Consider the following 20,576-nt stretch of genomic DNA (forward strand, 5'->3'; position numbering starts at 1 on the left):
TCGTCTGTAAAAGGGAAATAATAAAATCTGCTTCATGGGGTTATTATGAGACTTGAATAACGTATGTTAGCTTTTACTGAGTTCTGTTTAGAGTGTGAATATATGCTTGGTCCCTCCATCTTGGTTTTATTTTCCTATCTGCCCCCCATGTTCCGCACCCTCCGTACCCCATGATCCTTTGAGTACTTATTCGAAGAAAAAAAAAATGACAGCATGACTCACCTAGGACCAGAGAAGGAAATGGCCCTTGACCATTGCTGGCTTGTGAGCCATCCACTCATTTTTTTTTTTTTCGAATTTTGAAAGTACTATATATTTATTGTGATTGAGTTATATGTACATTTACAAAGAGATAGCCAACCAGATTACAGGCTACAGAATCCTGGCAACAGCCCAGAAAGCCCCTGGGAACAACTGAACATTCAGTGGAACATCTCGCCTGTGACTGCTAGACAGCCACTCAATTTAGTGCATATGCGTGTGCGAAATTTATGGAAAAAGCTGCACTCAGCCAATATGCAACAGATGAGCCACATCCACTCTTAACTTCTGGCTATTGTAATTAGGCCTTTGAACTGTTGAAAATGCCCAGGCTTATTTAACATTGGCATTTCCTTGCTCTCACCGCAGTGAATAGCCACGTGGCCTTCTTTAGGCCTGGTCTTTAGCAAGGCGGGGGTTGCCCTTGCAGAGTGAGTGACATAGAATTTCCATGCTGGGGAGAACCCACCCACCCCAGGCTGGGGTCTACAAGTCTGTCTGGGTGGTGATCTGAACTGAGCAGCAGACAGAAAGACAGAGACAGGGCGGGCTGTGGAAGTAGCTGTCTTGTCCAGATTGAAAGAAACCCAAGGTAGGTCCTTTGTCTTGACACCTCCCTAAGAAGGCCTGGCTATATCTGTAGCTGAACACCGCTGGGAGAAATGTTGTGATTGCTGGAAGTTGTGGTCTCCTGCAAAGAGCGAGAAGGACCATTATTCTCCCTCTCACCCCTACTCTTGGCTGCACCGCAGCTGCCATCAGGGCCTTCTTGACCTGCACTCGCTCCCAGTTAACTGAAGCCCCAGAAGCCCCCCCCCGCCTCTGTGCGGTTCTCCTTCCGAGAAGGAGCCGCTACGTGCCCGGTCCGCCTGCGCATCAGCCGTGCAAGCCCTGACAGACTTCCTTCCCTACGGGACTACATGCCACGGATTACTAACCAAGGCGTGGCTGGGGCCTTCCCCAGTGATGATTTATCTTTTTGAAATTTATGATGCAGAAGGCAAGCTGCCTGTCTTTAGGGATCCAGCACTTCTCACCTTCGTTCTGTGTTTCAATCCATGTCCCTTGAGATGTTACTGTGTGATTTCTGGATTTGACAGGAATTTACTCGTTTGTATTCTTAACATTGGGATACAATTGAAAACTAAATTTTCCCTAAGCAGTGCCTTAAAGATTCTGGCGTTCCCTCTGGCCCTGCAGATAGTTAATCCTCTTCCTACCAGTATGTACGTGAGGACCAGTGTGCATGTCCACACTCCTGGCTTTCTGGCATCTCACTGCTTTTTGCCGCGATGTTAATCTAACATTGCAGCTTGGCAGTTGACCCCCCAGGCAAGATAATGCTTTCGTAATTGGGTGGCGCTGTCAAAAAAACTTGGCTTTGCTGTCCTCAGCCTCACAAAGCTGTCTTCTTTGTCCTTGTCTGGCTCCAAGCTCTCCAACTCAAAGCATAGAGACACTGTTTTTGTGGAAAACCCTTAAGAAGAAAGTGCAACCTGGCCTCACCACTGAGGACTTGACTCAAATCCTTGACGTGAGGTAACCTCTCTGCCCAGGCACGACCCACCTGACACCCTGGGCGGGAGAGAGAGAAATGGAATGGCCCTCTCTGAGCATCTGCTACAGCTTTCAAGAAACTCAGGGTCTTCAGGGGTCTTGAATCAACTCTGTGGTTACGCTTGCTGTAGTCAGATAATAAAGTATCCCCTTCAGAAGTGGCTCCAGCCAGAGCTTTGCCTTCACGTGAATTCTGGTTGGTTCCACGTGACAGAGCATCAGCGCCATGCTGAGCCCTGTGGGCATCGCTGGAGGCAGGATTTTCAGAGAGAGACTGTTCCTCTCCCCTTGCCCTCCTTTGCTTCAGTCTGAGCTGGCTTAGCTTGTCTTGGCAGCTGCCTGTTTAACGCTTTTCCTGTAGAAACCTTTCTGCTTGGGGAGCTGAGCCTTCCCGGCAGTGAGCTGGGAGTGAAGGCGAGTCCACTGCATCCAAAGTGGCCCCACCGACTTCCGCCCATTTTTGTGATAAGTCGAGTGTTTCCATCCCCAGGCAGGCAGCCTGCCGTGGCAGTGGCCCAATCCTGACCAACAGGATACAGCCGAAGGAAATGTGCGGGTGATGGGCTTTCTCCAGGGCTCTCCTGGGTGTGTGGGTAGAAGAACCCACACCAGGCATTTGTGCCACGGGTGGGCTGTCCCCCACGCGGCACTGGGTTCAGTGACTTCCACTAAGTCTTGGGTTACTGCCACTCTCGATCCACGCCCCCAACCGTGTCTGTCAAACGACAGTAATTTTATTCTGGAGCTTGGAGGTATCTCAACAAAAGTTCCAGAGTTGCTGCTTTCTTGGCAACCTGAAGTGACTCACATGTGCCTCCGAAAACCTCGTTTGACCATCAGCTTGAAGCTTTCAGGAGGGCTTCCTAGGCGCACCAGTGGCTTCTGGAGCAGCAGGATTGTCTGCCCACGATTTCATGAGCCTGTTGTGAGAATTAGATGAGACCTTTCACTGAAGTGCTTAGCGTGATACCTAAAATTATCCCCCTAGACTGAATTTTGTTCATTCCACATGCCCAGTATTTGGCCCATTGATTGCCTGGTACATAATAAATGCTTGATAAGTTATTTAAGAACTATACGGTAATTCTTTTTTTGTCTTAAGATTAGGAGCAACAAGGTAGATTTAAGGGTTTTTTTTTTAATTCAGCATTGGTGCCTCTACATGCACACCTTCCTGCTTGTCCCATATCAACCTTTATTGCAGCTCTAGCCCCTTTATTTAGCTCCTCCGCTGGCCTCCCTTTCTTTTCTTTTCTTTTTTTTTTTTTTTTTTGCGGTATGCGGGCCTCTCACTGTTGTGGCCTCTCCCGCTGTGGAGCACGGGCTCTGGATGCGCGGGCCCAGCCGCTCCGTGGCATGTGGGATCTTCCCGGACCGGGACACGAACCCGTGTCCCCTGCATCAGCAGGCGGACTCCCAACCACTGCGCCACCAGGGAAGCCCCTTTTCTTTTTCTTTTTTTTTTTTTGCGGTACGTGGGCCTCTCACTGTTGTGGTCTCTCCTGTTGCGGAGCACAGGCTCCGGACACGCAGGCTCAGTGGCCATGGCTCACGGGCCCAGCCGCTCCATGGCATGTGGGATCTTCCTGGACCGGGGCACGAACCCGTGTCCCCTGCATCGGCAGGCGGACTCTCAACCACTGCGCCACCAGGGAAGCCCGACAATGGCCTCCCTTTCTTATATCGACTCCACACATTGAAATTAACTGTGGACTTGAAAAGATTTGGAGTCTGGGGGTTAATGCACTACAGATGATGGTGGCTTTGAAACCCTAAACTGGACTGGAGAAAAACTGACCACTGGGCAGTTAACCGATTAGAAAGGAGAGAGAGAGGGAGAAAGTTTGTGTGTCTGTCTGTCATCAGTGTTTGAACACCTGTTGTGGGCAGGGCACTGACTATTGCAGGTGCTGGGAACACAGTGGGAAACAAGACAGTGAGAGCACAGAATAGGGCAGATGTCTCGTTGGCCAGATGCGGGTGTGGTGGAGGAAAGCTTCCTTGAACCAAGGTCTGAAGTCTGAATGGGGCTTACTAGGCAGGAGTGGGGAGGGGGTGATCCAGGGAGCAGCTTTGCCAGGATCCGGGTGGGGGCAGAGTGCTGAAATGGCCGGCAGGGAGCCCCCGGCGCCTCAGGCCACAGTGAGGGTTCATTTTTAAGTGGGTACCCTGCTCATGAAGTGAGATGTCATTAGGGTGTTATAACTCCTGGGGCAGCCCCAGGTCTGAGAGGACAGAAGATTTGGGAGGCTTTGTTTTGCTAATCTGCCTCCCCAGCTGTCCCCTAGTTTTAAGATGCAGGATTACATCATCCAACAGAAAACATAAGCCTGTAGCATTCTTTCCCCTGGAGCGGGGAGAGGCTACCCTTTGCCCTCTGTTCAGAGTGCTTTCTCTGGGCCTAATGCTCCCAGAACTGGGGAGGAAAGGCGACATTGAGGTTTGGCAGAATCCAGCTGCCAGAAGCTATGTTGCTTTGTCTCAAGTTGGACCCGGACCTTTGAGTGCACTTGGTGGGGCTGGTTCCAGGAAGGGTTGATGAAGCATTGTTGGCTGTAAATAAACGTCCATTCTCCCCACTAGAAGCTGCTACTCCTCTGCTGAGTAAATCCTCCCAGCTCACATGGCAGCTTGTCCTGCTTCATGGAGCCATGTTGTTTTTCCTTCCTTCCTCTGCTCCAGTCATAGTTTTGCCGGTGGCCGGACTTTTATATTCTCTGCAGGGGGAACCACATTTCAGATTCTGTAATTCCTGAGGACAAGGCCCCTGCCATGGCCGTTAGATTCTTCCACATCTCAGGCACAGTTGATTAAGAAGTCAACGGTGTTGGGTTCAGACCACAGTCTTCCAGGGACGACCCCCAGCCCGCAGCAGCCACTCGTGCCCCGGTCGGTGGGACTGAAATGAAGCCCAGGGAGGTTGGAGGGGTGCAGACAGTCTGAAGAAGCCTCAGAGCTCTCTTTCCTCCCCTCCCTTTCCCGTCTTCTCACTAGGCTTCTTAGGAAGATGTGGATTTTGTTTTGCTTTGTTTTTCCTTGTGTCTTAATTGGACTTGAACTAGAGAGCAGAAACGATTTACCTGGTATTTTCTCCTAGGAACTGCTACGTGAGATGCTCTCCTAGGCAAGAAAAGCGCTCAGCCTGCTGTGTCTGAGGGGCGTGTGCTGTCACGTCCAGGTCTGGCCAGGTCTCTGGGCTGTGGGCTTCATGCCTCCCGGCTGACGCAGACATCCAGCCGTCTGGTAAATAGATCTCCAGGCTGAGTTCATTTCTTTGAAGAACTGAATATCCACCTGGAGGCCAGGGAGGGTGGATTCACGCAAGTCAGGACAGGTGTCCTGTGTGCCTTCGGAAACACCGCTTTGGGGGAAGAATAGGAAGAGTGGGTTCTTGTTCCTTTTTACTTGTATCCGCTTTGCTGCTCCCTTTCTGCCTCTTTAAGGATATACTGAGACTCTCTCTATAGCAGGTTTTGTAAAACCAGTTTCTTGAACTACTGGCAGTTTAATGGTGTGAACCTTCCATCTCCTTAGCTCTGTCCTTTTAAATACTTCATCCATTGTTTTTTCTGACACCATGGCTGGCTTCCGAGATAACTATCATGGGGTGCATTGTTCATTTTTGTGCCGAATTCCTGGTATCCGAGGCATGACTGTCTCTCTGGGTCTTTGTCTTGAATGTGGACCCCCCTCTCCTCCCCGCAAGGCTGCTTTCATTGGATGAAACTTGTTTCAATGGACAGTTGAGCATAAATGGTTCTAAAAGGCATCTTTGGGGTATTGGACCCCTGTCTTCAGTGGTCTCACTGGACACCCCGACGCTCCTTCGTTGCTGGGCTTTCGTCAGCATCACTTCAAGTCCTGCACCCAACTCCATTCCAAGAGCGTGTGATGCTGTGGCTCAGGCCCTTTGGTGTGGGGCAGAGCCAAGCCCTTCTTCTCGGGGTCAGGGCAGGGGGTGGGGGGTTAGGCTGCTTTAGGATCCGGAAGTACCGTACCACACCACATGCCCAGGAGCTCAGCAGGCCCACGGCCAGCTTGTTCACGTCAGAGGGCGGAGGAATTCCATTCTAAAGTGTAACGAGGTGTGGCCACCAGGAGTCACAGAGTCCCATTGTTTGTTTCTCCAGGGCCTTAGGAGTCACACGTGTACACGTGACACGAATGGGGGATCTGGACAGCGACAGATTCCAAAGTCTTTCCAGGAGACCTTTGTGCAGAATTGTATGGCGTCCAGTCTGTGGAGGCTAATTTATACGTTTAGCTTTCGGGAGTCTCTCAAGGCAGGAGAATCTTCTCGCGGTTGGGTCCATGGTCCATTGGTCGATACTTTGCTTGGGGATAGTGTGGAGCTGGATTCCGCTGCTGGGAAGGTGGGGTGGGACTTCTTTCTGTGGGTGCTGGGTTTGGGATTGAATAAGAGGCCATAGCCCCAGGGGACTTGGGGTGCACTCTGGGCACTACCCGCCGCCTTCTGTCCGTGTGTCTGTGTGTGTGTGTGCACCCTGTGAGGGCAGAAAACCAGAGACTAGACTAGTTGGCAGATTGAAACCAACTACCCAGTTAATTTTTTTTTGTTTTGTGGCGTGCGTAGAAAGATAAACCTGGGGGGAAATGAGGAGCTGAGCCAGAAAAGAAAAGACTGAAAGCAGTGGAGAGAACTTCCTGTTTGTGACTCTGCCCCATCATTTCTTTTTCTCCCAGAGACGTGACTAAACAGACCTCAGCTAAGCCAGGCCAGGGCCTTGAGAGACGCAGGAATCCCCACCTCTCCCTACCCCTCCCCCTCCCTTCGCTGGGGCACAGGAGAGCCCCAGGGAGCCTCACACCCTTTAATCTCACTGAGGAGCCCCTGGTGTGAACAAGTACTTTCCCCTTTGAAGAGAAGCTGGCTGTTTGGCGACTAACTTCCTGTGCCTCTGGAGCAGATGTGCTGAATTCCCACGTGGATATCTTGCCTCTTTCCTCGCTGCTTTGCATTTTGGCCACGAAAGGGGCTGGGGCAGTGCTTTGGGAAAGAGCTCTAGGGGGCCTTTGAAGAATTAATGGGTCAGTCCTGTACGACCAGCCAAATGGCCCAGGAGGGGAGGAAGGATGTACCCAACTGATGCTTTCCCACAATTAGCACCCAGAAAGCTGTCCCCTAGAGGGAAAATTTAAGGAACTTTTACCGTCCAGCGTTTTGTTACTTCCATGCTCGTTAACATTGGCTCCTCCAGAGTCACAGCTACGGAGGGACTGTCGTGGGACCCGTGGAGAGCGGCTCTCTCTGGAGAGCAGCTGATGGATAACCAGCCTGAATTCGGCACGGCAGCCCTCGGGTGCACCTCCGCTTTGCCCACCTGATCGGCGGGGGCGGGTGGCTGGAGGAGACGTTTGCTAAGCAACCTGGCCTGGGCATTATGCCCATCCAGGTCGAATGAATAACTGCAGTGTGCCGAAGAATGAGGGGGTTTTGGCCTGTCCCAGAACCAGAAGGGACTTTTTGGAGAAGGGGGCTAAGAACTGCTGCTCTGGTCTTGGCGTGGAGCCCGGGGTGGGAGGGTGGTCTTCCTGCCCCTTCCCTTCTGAGACGTCACCTCAGTGTAACATTGCTTCGTGTCAGCGGAGTGCACAGAGCTCCACGGCCGTTTCCACGTGCCCATCGGGTCCAGAGTTTTTACTGTCTTATCTCCTCCCTCACCAGCCAGAGGCGGGGGTGGGGGGGGGCGTGAGATCCAACAATCTCATGAGCACAGCTTCTGCCACTGTGATCATTACCGTGTTATGGCAGTTGAGACCCCTGACCTAACTGTGTTTGAGGGGCTCAGTTTCCCCAGAAATGGGGAAAACAGGTACGTTCCTGCCATTGCATTTGGGGCAGCAGAAGCAAGGAAAGGCCTTCCTGCCCACGGTGCCCGGGTGTGTGACCACGGCTGGGACGGTGCCTTCTCCGGGCTGATTTGGTTTAGATGAAGCATTTGCTCTGAGCGGTGAAATCCAGAGCAAGTCCAGAGCAGTCCGATGAGAAACATCTGCTCCTAGGGCTCTGCACGCCGCCAGAACTGAAGGACGTGTGGGAGTGGGTGCTGGGGACCGGGGTTTGCAGGAAGGGTCAGTGAAAGCTTTTCTTTGGTAGGACCGTGAGCCAGCGTAAGGAGGGCTGACAGGTGGGCCAGCGAGAGCCAGAGCGAGGCTGCCTCCAAGCCGGGCCTTCCTGGGGCCAGTGCCGTGACTTGTTGAAGTCTCGCTGCCTGCCTGCCCCCGGGTTCCACGAGCTACCCCCTTATGATAAAGCCTCTCTTTTTTTGCTGAAACTGAGAGTAAGAAAAATCTCTTGGGAGCAGACAGTCTTTTGCGTTTTGGTCTTGCGATTCTCGTGTTGTAAAGTAGCCGCCTCTTGCTTCCTGGGCACCAGCTGGAGGCGCTGGTGTTCTGGGGCGGCTGGCCGGGCCCGGGGAGAGCAGCGAGCAGGGTCCATCCAGACGGGCAGCTGTCGCATGGCTGGTGTTTGCCCTCCTCAGCGTTAGGGGTACCGGTCACTGCTGGAGGCCGTGGAGGAGAGACTGAAGCAGGTGTGTGGAGCATCCCAGCTGCTCTGATAAAGGAAGAAGGGGTATTCGGAGGTTCAGGGGTCCCAGGATTCCCCGAAGTGTCCGCTCACTCTTGGGGCTCTTCACGGTGCTTTCACCTTTTCTCCTTCCTTAAAAGTCCTGAGTGGTGTCAGTGAGGAGAGTGACTGTGGGTCAGGAGGCCCGGGCTTACTCCTTGTGTTTCTGTTTTTCTTTTGCAGGATAACCCAGAAGTAGAAAAGCGAGATCCCCAGGAATTAGTTGGTGAGTATCCTGGTGCGGGGGGCGGGGAGCCTCACGCAGAGCCAACCGGCTTCCAGCCACGCAGGTGGCTTCTCTCTGCTTCGGCCAAGGCAGCTGCTCTGCTGCTCTCACAGGGCCTTTGGCATTTTCGAAGACGTCTGGATGAGACACCCAGGGAACAATTCTTCTTTGACAGTCAGATTCACGGTGCGTTTCACTGGGCTTTGGTCAGTTGCCAGCGTTGTCAAGAGGGATTCAGGGCCCCCTTCAGCTGGGAGCTCGTTCCGCTTGTGCCCTGCGTCCGTCCTCCGGCCTTGCCCCCCCACATCCCCCTCTGCTGGCATATTCACGGGCTCAAGGAGCAAACATGTGGCCTCTGCTGGCACCCTGCTCTGTCCCCAGGAGGGAACATGCCTCACAGCCCTGGGGTCTGGGGCCCTTTGTGGGACTGGCCAGGGCAGTTACATTTCTGGAAAATGACACACGTGTCATCCCAGGTTCCGTGTTAACCTCAGCCTCTTAATCCTTTTAGGAAGCCTCTCAGCCCCTTCAGTTTGGCGGCAGACTTTGTGAGGGGCTCTCCCAGGGCCTGGCCCGGCCTCACGGCGAGGGCATTGGCCCTCCCTCTCTGTGGCGACTGTACCCGCCTCTCTCCACCTGCTCCACTTGTCTTCACAAAGCAGGTTCCTGCTTCTCAGGCGGCCTGCAGAGCCCGCTCCTCTGCTTCCAGACGGAGCCTTTGAGACGTGCTTACTCTGCCCTGGGAAGCCCTGGACTCCGCCTGGAAATGCTGCTTCCTGCAGCCCCTCCAACCTGACCTTTCTCCGGATAGGATCCCTTCACCGGTGATGGGAGATAGGGACCCATTCTGGTTTTCCGGACTGAAAGACCTGAAAATTGTTCATTATATTTGTCTTCTGAGGAAGGATTGGGTAGCAGCGTGACCACACTGAGCAGCCCAAGTGCTCTGTGGGATCCTGCCTTTATCTCCGAGTTTTCTGATGAGTGGGGTATGAGTCTTTCCTACCCTATAAAAACCCAAATTTTCCTAAAACCTTAGAGTTTGCTCTTGGAAAATGGCGCTGTAGGGGTGGCCCAGTTGGCTTCACGGGCAGAGAGAACAGAGCACAGCCTCACCAGGCAGCCCGTGGCCTTCTCCAAGTGGGTGATGGACTGGAGCCTCGGCCTCCTCTCGCCTCCAGTCCCTGCTGTTCACCACCAGGACGCTGGGGGTGGAGCGTGGGGTCAGGGGCGCCGGCCCAGGAGCCCAACAAGGCAGCGCCCTCCACTCTTGCAGGCGGCGCTTGGCGAGCGGTGGAATGTGTGTGGGCACCAGCCATCTCAGCCCCGACTTCTTCCACAACAAGCTTTCACTTTTCCTCTCCTTGTCACTTTTTGAAAATAGCTTTGTTGAGGTGTAACTTGCATAGAGTAAGATTCGTCAGCTTTTAGTGTTAACTCCCACCACAGTCGTGACGTAGAGCATTTCCATGACTCCAAAGTGTTCCCCCGTACCCCTCCCCTTGCAGACATTTCCTCCCTCAGCCTCAGGCAAGCAGTGATCTACTTTCTTCACTGTAGTTTTGTCTTTTTTAGGATTTCTTATAAATCAGGATTTGTTGGCCTTGGCACGATTGACATTTCGGGCTGGATAATTCTTTGCAGTGGGGGCCTGGCCTGTGCACTGTACTGTGTTTTAGCAGCATCCCTGGTCTCTGCCCACTAGGTGCCAATCGCAACCCCCTCGTCCTGCCAGATATGACAACGAAAAATGTTTCCAGACACTGCCAGATATTGCCTTGGGGGGCAGAATTGCCCCTGGTTGAGAACCATTGATACAAATGGAATCACAGTTTGTTGGGGGGGTTTCTGTTGCTTTTTTGTTTGTTTGCTTGTTTTTTCTAGTTTCTTACACTTCCCATAGTGTTCTGTGTTTTTTTTATAAACTTCTTAGACCTTTTTTTTTTTTTTTTAAAGAACTTCACATTACCTTTTTGTTTATTTATTTTTGACTGTGTTTTGGGTCTTCATTTCTGTGCGAGGGCTCTCTCCAGTTGCGGCGAGCGGGGGCCACTCTTCATCGCGGTGCGCGGGCCTCTCACAGTCGCGGCCCCCTGTTGCGGAACACAGGCTCCAGACACGCAGGCTCAGTAGTTGTGGCTCACAGGCCCAGTTGCTCCGCGGCATGTGGGATCCTCCCAGATCAGGGCTTGAACCCACGTCCCCTGCATTGGCAGGCAGATTATCAACCACTGCGCCACCAGGGAAGTCCCTCCCATAGTGTTTTTGAGACCCATCCACATCCTTGAGAATATCCATAGTTTTTTTTTTTTTTTTGCTAATATTATCTCGTTGTAGAGTTCCACCGCAGTTTCTTGAATCCAGTCACCCACAGAGGACACAGGTGGAGCTCTAAGCCTCAGAGTTTGGATTCCTCTTCCCATTTCTCACTGAGGAGGTAGTAGTTGACCTGTGCAGAGTGGCTTCTGCTCATGGGACCGTCATTGTCAGCCCCTCTGCCTGAACTCAGCTCCTTTTTTTTTCTTCCTTTAAATTTTATTTATTTATTTATTTATGGCTACGTTGGGTCTTCGTTGCTGCTTGCGGGCTCCTCATCACAGTGGTTTCTCTTGTTGCGGAGCACGGGTTCTAGGTGCGCGGGCTTCAGTAGTTGTGGCACACAGGCTCAGTAGTTGTGGCTCACGGGCTTAGTTGCTCTGTAGCATGTGGGATCTTCCCGGACCAGGGCTCGAACCCGTGTCCCCTGCGTTGGCAGGCAGACTCCCAACCACTGCACCACCAGGGAGGCCCCTCAGCTATTCCTTTTTTTTTTTTTTTTCCCAGCTCCTTTTATTCATGCCTCTGGATGTGAGACTTGGGTTGCTCTGCTGGTGTGGGCAGCGTTTTCATATGTATAGACAGCCCCAGGTTTAATGGAGCAAAGGAAAGCAGAGAAGCTGGCCCAGGGCTCCCCAGCGCTGTAGCTGCCTGACAGAGCTGAGCCTGGGCGTCCTGCCATCCCCTCCAGTTGCCCCACTGGTGCCCCGTGGGTGGGCCTGGAACAGTGGCCGTGGGTGGTAAGCCAGTTGGGTCTCTAGTGAGCCAGAGACACTCTGCTGCCTCCTGCTTCCAGCCCCACAATACCTCCAGGCATCCCTTCACTCCTGCCATTCCAGAAGCCCAGCTGACTAGCTACTCCTTCGCAGATTTATACCTGGCAACTCTGGATACCAGCACTGTTCTGGGACTTGGGCACGCACGCACCTGGGGTGAAGCGTGCTGACGGCAGGCTTCTCGGATCCTGAATGTGGCTGCCTGCCGAGAACACCCCAGGCAGACCTGGAGAGCCGCAGACGCGAGCTGCCCCCACGTGCCTGGATACACGTCTCGGTGTGTTTCCAGGGAAGGTGGTTTGAGGCTGGCTGCTCAGTCGCCATATATGTGGGTCTGATGTCTTCTGCTTTCGACTCATTTTGAGACTTAGGAGAGGCAGAATCACAGAAAGATTGCTCCTGAAATCTGTGAGGTAAACTTGTACCGAGTTTCCTGAAAGTATCTCTTCATTTGCCGGCTACTCCCGAGGAATTTTCTCATTCCTAGCCCAGTTCCAAGCCCACAAGCTCAGGAGGGGCTCTCCCTCTCCCTGTCACACTGTATACCATTTGAGCCCAAGTGTGGCTGGGTTGCTAATGGCAACAGTGCCACACCCTGTTTTTCCAAAAGGCTTTCCTGGCAAATGCCAGAGGGCACTCTTTGTCTTCTCTGTCACATGCACACACACTCTCCGCCCCAGGGAAGCCTTAACCCTCTTTGCTGCGGCCCAAAGCCTGCCCCAGCCCCCCTTGCTTCTGTTGCTGATGCTTAAGAAATGCGAGAACCAGCGCACACCCCAGCTGGTTCCGCTCTCCGCCGGCCTCTGCAGCCTGCTTGAGCCTCAGGCTTTGACCTCCTGCCTCTCCCAGAGCTGGGAGGAAGGAGGAAGTGAGGCTGAGATTGAACTCCTGCCAGATCTGGGTGTCCCTTGCTTCAGGAGACAGGAGACAGGAGGAGGGTGCTGGGCAAAGAGAAGCGCATGGTTCTGTGGTGAAAACTGCTCCCGGGCTGCACTGGTGTCTCAGTCCGCAGCAGGATCTGTCACCCAGTCTCTGTCCTCTTCCCTTCACTCAAAATGGCAGATCTAGTACTCTGTTCCTGGGGCACGTCCAGTGAGAATCCACCAACAGTGAGAATCGGCACGTGTATCCAGGTTAGGAGACTGTCCCTGGGCTTGGGCCCCAGCCTCAGTGTTTACAGTGTGTGCAGGCTCCTTGGGCAGCAGCTGAGGCTAGTGAAGCTCGAAGCAGAAATCAAAGCACCTTATCTGCTAAGAAAATATTAACCCAGCTTTGGGAGAGAATGGGAAGGCTCGCTAGGCCATCCCCAGGCAGTCCAGGCAGCCACTTGGGGCTTAGAAGTCTCGCCTGGGGCCAGGCACACGGGGTACCCAGTCAGTACTTGCGGGTGTCACTGGTGCTGGATTCTGCATTCTTTGCTTTCATCCTGCCCCACCCTACTCCGCCTGCTGTTTGCTCACTGTATAGTCCTTTTCATGAGAGAACGTTTTAAAAGCACATACAGAATCTTACAACAAACAGCACATTGTCTGAGTGATCCAGAGCACAGCTCTGCAGTCGCAAGGGTGGCCAGAGGCAGCACGGCGGGGAGTGGAGAGAGAAAGACGCTTGGGTGGGCAGGGGCAGCACGGAGGGGAGTGGAGAGAGAGAGAAGCTTGGGTGGGCAGGGGCGGATCTCCAAGGGAATTGCCCCCTGGGAGTTGTGGTTCTTCACTTCAGAATCAGACCTTTTGTTCCCAAGAACGAAGTGGACCGAAGTGGACCGAGAGCGGGTTGATTGGTTTTACCATTAAAGGGCCATGGACTGCCCAGGTGGCGCAGTGGTTAAGAATCCGCCGGCCAGTGCAGCGGACATGGGTTGGAGCCCTGGTCCAGGAAGATCCCACATGCCGCAGAGCAGCTAAGCCCGTGCGCCACAACTACTAAGCCTGCGCTCTAGAGCCCACGTGCCACAACTACTGAGCCCGTGTGCCTAGAGCCCGAGCTCCGCAACAAGAGAAGCCACCACAATGAGAAGCCCGCGCACCGGGACGAAGAGTAGCCCCTGCTCGCCACAACTAGAGAAAGCCTGTGCAGCAACGAAGACCCATTGCAGCCAAAAATTAATTAATTTAAGAAAACATTAAAGGGCCCTAAGCTAATAACCAACAGGTCCTTTTGTAAATGTCATTTATGCACAAGGCAGTATTGAGTGCTTTGAGTCCCGAAGCCTAGGGAACCCTGAACTGCTCCTGTAGCCTCGGTAGGAGAGCCTGAGGTGAGAAGGATGGCGCCAAGCAACTCTGAGTTTCCGGAATTCTGGGAGGGTGTTTCAGGGGCAGAGCCCCTGGGGGGCTGGATCTGGTCACGTTATGAGCCAGCGGTGTGCACATCTCTTCCCAGCCTCAAGTTCAGCGACTTCACATTGGTAGCTTGACATTAGCCGTGGGGAGAATTTACACCACAGAAATGGGCAGATGCTGCAGGTCGTGGCTGTGCCCCTCCCCACCTCCCAGCTGGGTGTTAAACATCCACCAGCGCACCCCAGGACATAGCCTTTGGCCACACGCCATCTTTATGCTCGTGCCCTCTGCCTGACCTTCTCTTCCCCTGGGTTGGCACGTGCCGGCTCCTTCTGGTCAATTGATCTCAACTCACATGCACCCCCTCGGAGTGCTACTCCAAACACCCTGTTCTACTGTTTCATAGTGTGTATCCCTCCTTGAAAATGTTTTATCGGCCTTTTTTTTGCGGTGGGGGGGTATTGTCCATGTCTGTCCCCCACCCTAACCCTCCCACCCACCCACAGAATTCTTCTCTGTTCTTTCCACAGCCTCCTTTTCTGAAAGAGTCCGGAACATGTCACCTGATGAAATCAAGATCCCGCCCGAGCCCCCCGGCAGATGCTCAAATCACTTACAGGTAAGCACAGTGCTCGACTGCTGAGGCCCATGTAGCCCAGGAGGCCTGGGACAGGTGTCTGGCTCGGTCTGACTTTAAGAAGCTTCTGGATGGCCCGAGTGGGAAGGAGCCTGCAGTCCTGGTGACCTCCCTTAGGCTGCTCTCAGGAGTTTGCACTGTACACAGCGCCACCCTCTGCTGCTTCAGCCGGGGCCCCTAGCTGCCCTAAGTGATGTCCTTACCAGAGAAAACAACATGCCTCTTCTGGGCAACCCTGAGCCAATGGGACCGTCTCGGAAGGAACTTTGCTAAGAAACTGAGGGATTGTCAGAATGTAAAATAAACAAATAGAAGTGCAAAAGCACAAGCACGGATATGCATAAACTTCAGTCCTCGTTTTCCTAAAATGCCAGTTCACTGGCTTCTTGTTTGACGAAACCTGGTGCAGACCTGACCTGAGGAGATGGAACGTTGAGTGCGGTCACTCCCTTGGGAGCAGGACCTCAGGGGACAGCGGGATTACACCTCCTGGTCAGCCTCGGTGGTTGTTTCTCCCTGTCCCTCTGCACGTTCCGCTGTGAAGGAGACTTTGTGACAGTAGGGCAGACATGCACGGCTGCCCCCAGAGTGGTGCCCGGTCCACCTGCTCTACCTTTGATCCTGTAGGTTCTACTGGTGCCTCTGGCCACACCCCAAGCCCCCGCAGCACGCTGATGGACGGGTGACTAAAGGGACCTGGGGCTGGAGATGCGGCTCACTGTGTCTTCTCCTCCCGGAAGTCTCCTGCCTTTGCTGAGGTCGTCCCCCACCACCGCCACCTACCACCCGCCCAGCATCGAGTCACCCCTGCGCCAGGCAACAGTCCACAGCCTGTAAGAGCTCTCCAGCAGTCCACCAGGCGGAGACAGGCGGCCCAGCCTTCAAGACCAGAGTATTTCTCCTTTTTCGATCCTCCTAGTGGTAGAAACCATGACACTGAGCAAACGTTTTAGTTCATCTGAAACAGGAGGACCCGTCTGACGGCCCGGGAGACACAGAAAAGTCTTGTGTAAAATACAGATCTTCCTCCATCTGCCAAGCCTTCTGGATAGGCTGCCCTCCGTCACCCTTAAAGACATAATGTGGAGGCGTGGCGCACCCGGCTTCTCCCTGCCCTGGTAAATGTGTCACGAACTTCTCTCTGCAATTCAGTGCTTCCTCCAGCCATTCTTGGCTTCCGACAGAGGGAGTGGGTCACCTCTCCTGATGTGCCCAAAGGGCCTCGCTCAGGCCCTCCCAGCCTGCCCGCCTCCTCTTGCAGGTGAAGAGTGCCCCAAATGTTTTCCTCCTGGACGGTCTGTGTTTAGCTGCTGCTAGTGGGGGAGGCGGCCGAGTGACCCTTACCTGGGCCAGCGCCAGCCTTCCTGGGTAAGACTGCTCCTCAGAGGTGGCTCTGCCCTGAGACCCGGGTTCCTGGGGCCTCTTCACGCGCCAGACAGCCCTGATGCCATCTGTTGTGGACTTCATCTCTGTGGGCCTGGGGACACTTGTGGCACTGGCCCAGATCACTGCCAGGTGGTTCTTCTGTTTCCCATTGAGCCAGGGTAGGGGCCTGGAGGGGAGTTTGGATGAAAAACGACCTCTTGACCCCTGACGGTGCCTCTTGATAGAGTGGTGGGGACCGGCCATCTGTGAGCTGCCCCTCAAAGGACACTGGGGAGGCTTGTGACACCTCTACTCCCGCCTTCCTGGATCTCCTGCTGAGGACTCATCCCCATGGTAAAATTAAATACCAGCCTTCAGCCCTGCCCATCAGCACTGAAGCCTGAAACCTCTTCAGGTGATTCAGGAACTGATTAACCAAGTGGGGATTTGCTCACTGTCTTCGCTGTGGCTTCTCTGCCTTGAGCTTCTTATTCTTCCCTCTACTAACCACCCAAAGGGGGTCAGAAGAGAGCAAAGCAAAAGCAGACTGGTCTCCATCTATCTTATCTGTGCTCGGTGCTGGTCACAGGCTGGGTGGTGAAAGACCGTATGGCCAGAGCAGGGCTTCACGTGGCTCTGTGGCTCTCCTGGGTCCTCATGTCCACACAGCACGTGTGACCACAGACTGGGATCATTAGGCGGTGGGGTTCTGTCATAGTCATCCTTCTGTTTCTCTTCCACAGGACAAGATCCAGAAGCTTTATGAGCGGAAGATAAAGGAGGGAATGGATATGAACTACATTATCCAAAGGAAGAAGGAATTTCGGAATCCCAGGTGAGTTTCCCACGAGCCTGCAGGGTCAGTTGGGTGGTTGATATTGGATGGGGGACGGGGGTGCCACCATGGAGGTGGCAGGGAGAGGCCCAGCTCAGATCACACCTGAGCCCAAAAGCGCCATCACCCACTCGGCATTACCCTCGCCGAGGCTTACCGCTTACCGTGGAAGAGCCAGATCGAACACGCAAAGCAGAGTGGAAGCCGAGAGGCCTGGGCTGGGCGGGGGCGCCTGGCTGGGTTCTCGCTCCCACGCTGCTCCTAGAGCATGTGGCCTCTCGAGGCCTCAGTGTCCGCTGCTGTTCGATGAGGGGATTGGACCAGATGATCACCCCAGGTCCTCCCACCTCTAGAAAGTGGTTGATTCTGTGCGCAGGCGAGAGGTTTGAGAAACAGAACTGTGTCTGGGTCTTACTCCGTCCAGTGCTCAAGCAAGTGACACACCCAGGAAAGAGCCTCGTGTGCGGATAGCCGAGACCTGCCCTGGCCCCTGTGGGCCTAAGTGGGGTGGCCCCGACCAAACCACACACACTGAAGGTCAGCTGTCTGGTTAAGAACAGAAACTGCAGCCCTCACCTCGACACCATATTCTTCCTGGCCACTGGCCCCAGTCCTTCTCTCTGGGAGGCGGGAGGGCCAGAAGTGACTTTTAATGTCAAGCCAGTGGACATTTCCCCTTCCATCCAGAAGCTTGCTTAGAACAGTTCGGCCGGATTTAAAGGCTTCACCTGAGCCCAGGCACCAAATGGTTCTGATCTCTTGAAATCTGGTGCCACACAGGGCCCCGGGTCTCAGGCCTGCTCAGCGCCTTGTGGTTTTCCTCTTTCAGCATCTATGAGAAACTCATCCAGTTCTGTGCGATTGATGAGCTCGGCACCAACTACCCGAAGGTATGTCCCACCCGCAGAGGCTGAGGGTGAGAGAGGGTACCCAGGGCCCTGTGCTCATCCCGCTGGATCCAGCCTGGCACCACGGAAAGGTCCACACTGCAGCACTGCCAGCTGAGGAGCGCAGTCCCCGTCTCTCTTGTTTGAGTCCCGGGGCCTCTGATTGGCTAGGGCCTGAGCATGGACTCGCTGTGCCCTGTAGAACAGCCTGTGCACAAATGCATCTTTGCCCTCATAATCCTAAGGAGGACTGGCTAGAGACCAGGGATAACAGCTGAGCCCCTGTGCCCTTGAAGGCAGGAGACTCCAGGCCAGGAAGATCCATGGAAAGACCAGGGAAGGCACTTTAACCTTTGCTGCAGCTTTAACCTTTTCTTTTTCAGGATATGTTTGACCCCCATGGCTGGTCCGAAGACTCCTACTATGAGGCATTAGGTGCGTAGCTGTCCGTCTGCCTGCTCACCCATCCGTCTGTATATCCATCCAGTCATCAGGCAGCACAGATTTCAGGGTCTCCTCCATGTCCGGCCATGTCTGAGGAGCTGGGTATACAGCCTTGAAAGGTCCAGACCCCATCCCTGACTTATGAGGCTTACAGTACAGCGCAGAAGACAGGATTAAAGGAGTGATCCAGTGATGACAGGTGTGGGGATGGTGGGCGTGCAGGCAGGGCCACCTAATTGGGCCAGGGGTGGGGCGGCCTCACTGAGGAAACCAGGTCTGAGGTGAGGTTTGAAGGTGCAGAGACTGGCCGAGCAGGTGTAGACGGTGTCGCAGGCAGGGGCCAGTGGGAGTGCAGCAATCTCGGAAGGGGCGCATCTGGGAGAACTGGGAGGAATTTCAAAGGGCCCATTTCCTCGGATGCCTGGTCCCAAACCAGCAGCCTGTGAGCCAGATCTGGCCTGTAGGTGTGTTTTGTTTGGCCCATATGAGTTTTGTCTTGCTTTAATTTGAATTAGTTGACAACGTTTTATCTAAAAATCTAGGGACTTCCCTGGTGGTCCAGTGGTTAAGACTCCGAGCTTCCAATGCAGGGGGCGTGGATTCAATCCCTGGTCAGGAAACTAAGGTCCCATGGGCTGCGTGGTGCAGCAAATACATACATACATACGTACATTAAAAAAAACATTAAGGGACTTCCCTGGTGGCGCGGTGGTTAAGCATCCACCTGCCAATGCAGGGGACATGGGTTCGAGCCCTGGTCCGGGAAGATCCCACATGCCGCGGAGCAACTAAGCCCGTGCGCCACAACTACCGAGCCTGCACTCTAGAGCCCGCGAGCCACAACTACTGAAGCCCACACGCCTAGAGCCCGTGCTCCGCAACAAGAGAAGCCACCGCAATGAGAAGCCCGCGCACCACAACAGAGTAGCCCCTGCTCGCCGCAACTAGAGAAAGCCCATGCGCAGCAACAAAGAACCAACGCAGCCAAAAATACATTAAAAATAAATAAATTTATTTTTAAAAATACATGCATAAAAAAATGCATACATTAAAAAATAAAAATCCAAGGTTCTGGCTGCTCTTGGTCGCTGAGAAGGTAGTCACGCTAGGCCAGCACTCCCAGCCAGCCGAAGCTGGGAACAGCTGACCCCTCCGGACGGCCGTGCACAGCCCCAGCCTCGGGGCCTTTAAGGCTGAGGCCCCTGCTTCCTGCTGGCCGAGCGCTGGCGCTTGACTGTGCCCATCACAAAGGGATGCTTCAGACAAGAGCCCCAGGGAAGCAGCAGGTGCTAGTCCTTCGGCCTGAAGTACCTCCTCGTGTGGGAGTTGTTTCGGCTGCTTGTGTAACTGCCCGTCTTGTCTTCATAGCCAAAGCCCAGAAGATTGAAATGGACAAATTGGAAAAGGCCAAAAAGGAGCGAACCAAAGTAAGTGGTGGCCGGCAGTCCTGATGAAGAGAGCAGCTGTTTGGAGCGCACGGGTCCTGCTGGCTAAGCCCTGGGACGTCCAGGCTGCTCTCCCCACAACCACTGGTTCATCGCCTGACGATGCGCTGAGCAGCCTTAGGTGTTCCCTGTGCTGGATTTGAAGGCTACACACACACACACGCACGCACGCGCGCACACACACACACACACACACACACACACACACACACACACACACACACACACACACACACACACACACACACACACACACACACACACACACACACACACACACACACACACACACACACACACCACCCCCCCCCCGGGGGCTTTCTCCCTTTGTCGTCATAGGTTAGGTGTTCTTGGCCTGAACGGAGGCAGAGATTTCCTTCCCAGAGCGCTCTGCTGTGCCTTCCAGAGCTGACCTCTGCAGCCTGCCTTAGTGCTTCCCTGTAGGTCTCATGGCCCGGCGACCCCTCCTTTTAGGATCCTGAGTACGCTGCTTCCCAAGCAGCACCATCTCCCACGGAGTGTGAGGGCGGGGGCCTGGGCCTGAGGTGGGGCGGCGGGCAGGGGTGCCCAAGCGCAGAGACACAGTGGTGCTGGGAGGGGCCCGATGTCTGTTGGGGAAGCTCTCTTCAGGGGATTAAACCCCGTTCGAGTGCCTCCCCCACACCTCTCCTACCCCTGGACAGTCAGAGCGAGCTGATTCTCAGTGCCTCCTGTGTGGTGCCAATCTCCTGTCCCCTGGGAGCAGACAGGTGGCAGAATGACGTGGACACACAGCTTTACACGGGTTTTAACGCTTGTCTCTCTTTCGCCCTCTAGATAGAGTTTGTGACGGGCACCAAGAAAGGGACCACGACCAACGCCGCGGCCGCCACCACCGCCACGGCCAGCACAGCTGTTGCAGGTAGACGGCGGCTCCGCTTCCCGGCTGCTCCGCAGACGGAGCGAGGGCTTCCCTC

At 54.2% G+C, this 20,576-nt stretch overlaps 1 protein-coding gene across 2 annotated transcripts in view; it reads left to right on the forward strand.

Annotated features, from left to right (window-relative positions):
* SAP30BP (SAP30 binding protein) overlaps positions 1–20,576 on the forward strand; it is a 34,023-nt gene that overhangs the window by 12,037 nt on the left and 1,410 nt on the right. For both annotated transcript variants that reach the window (XM_059996371.1, XM_059996372.1), the window contains 7 exons: positions 8,591–8,633; positions 14,538–14,626; positions 16,753–16,844; positions 17,674–17,734; positions 18,115–18,166; positions 19,544–19,602; positions 20,437–20,521. In XM_059996371.1, coding sequence (XP_059852354.1) covers positions 8,591–8,633; positions 14,538–14,626; positions 16,753–16,844; positions 17,674–17,734; positions 18,115–18,166; positions 19,544–19,602; positions 20,437–20,521 — 481 coding nt within the window. The remainder of the gene's footprint in view (positions 1–8,590; positions 8,634–14,537; positions 14,627–16,752; positions 16,845–17,673; positions 17,735–18,114; positions 18,167–19,543; positions 19,603–20,436; positions 20,522–20,576) is intronic.

Source organism: Delphinus delphis, chromosome 19, assembly GCF_949987515.2.
Source record: "Delphinus delphis chromosome 19, mDelDel1.2, whole genome shotgun sequence".
Taxonomy (NCBI): domain Eukaryota; kingdom Metazoa; phylum Chordata; class Mammalia; order Artiodactyla; family Delphinidae; genus Delphinus; species Delphinus delphis.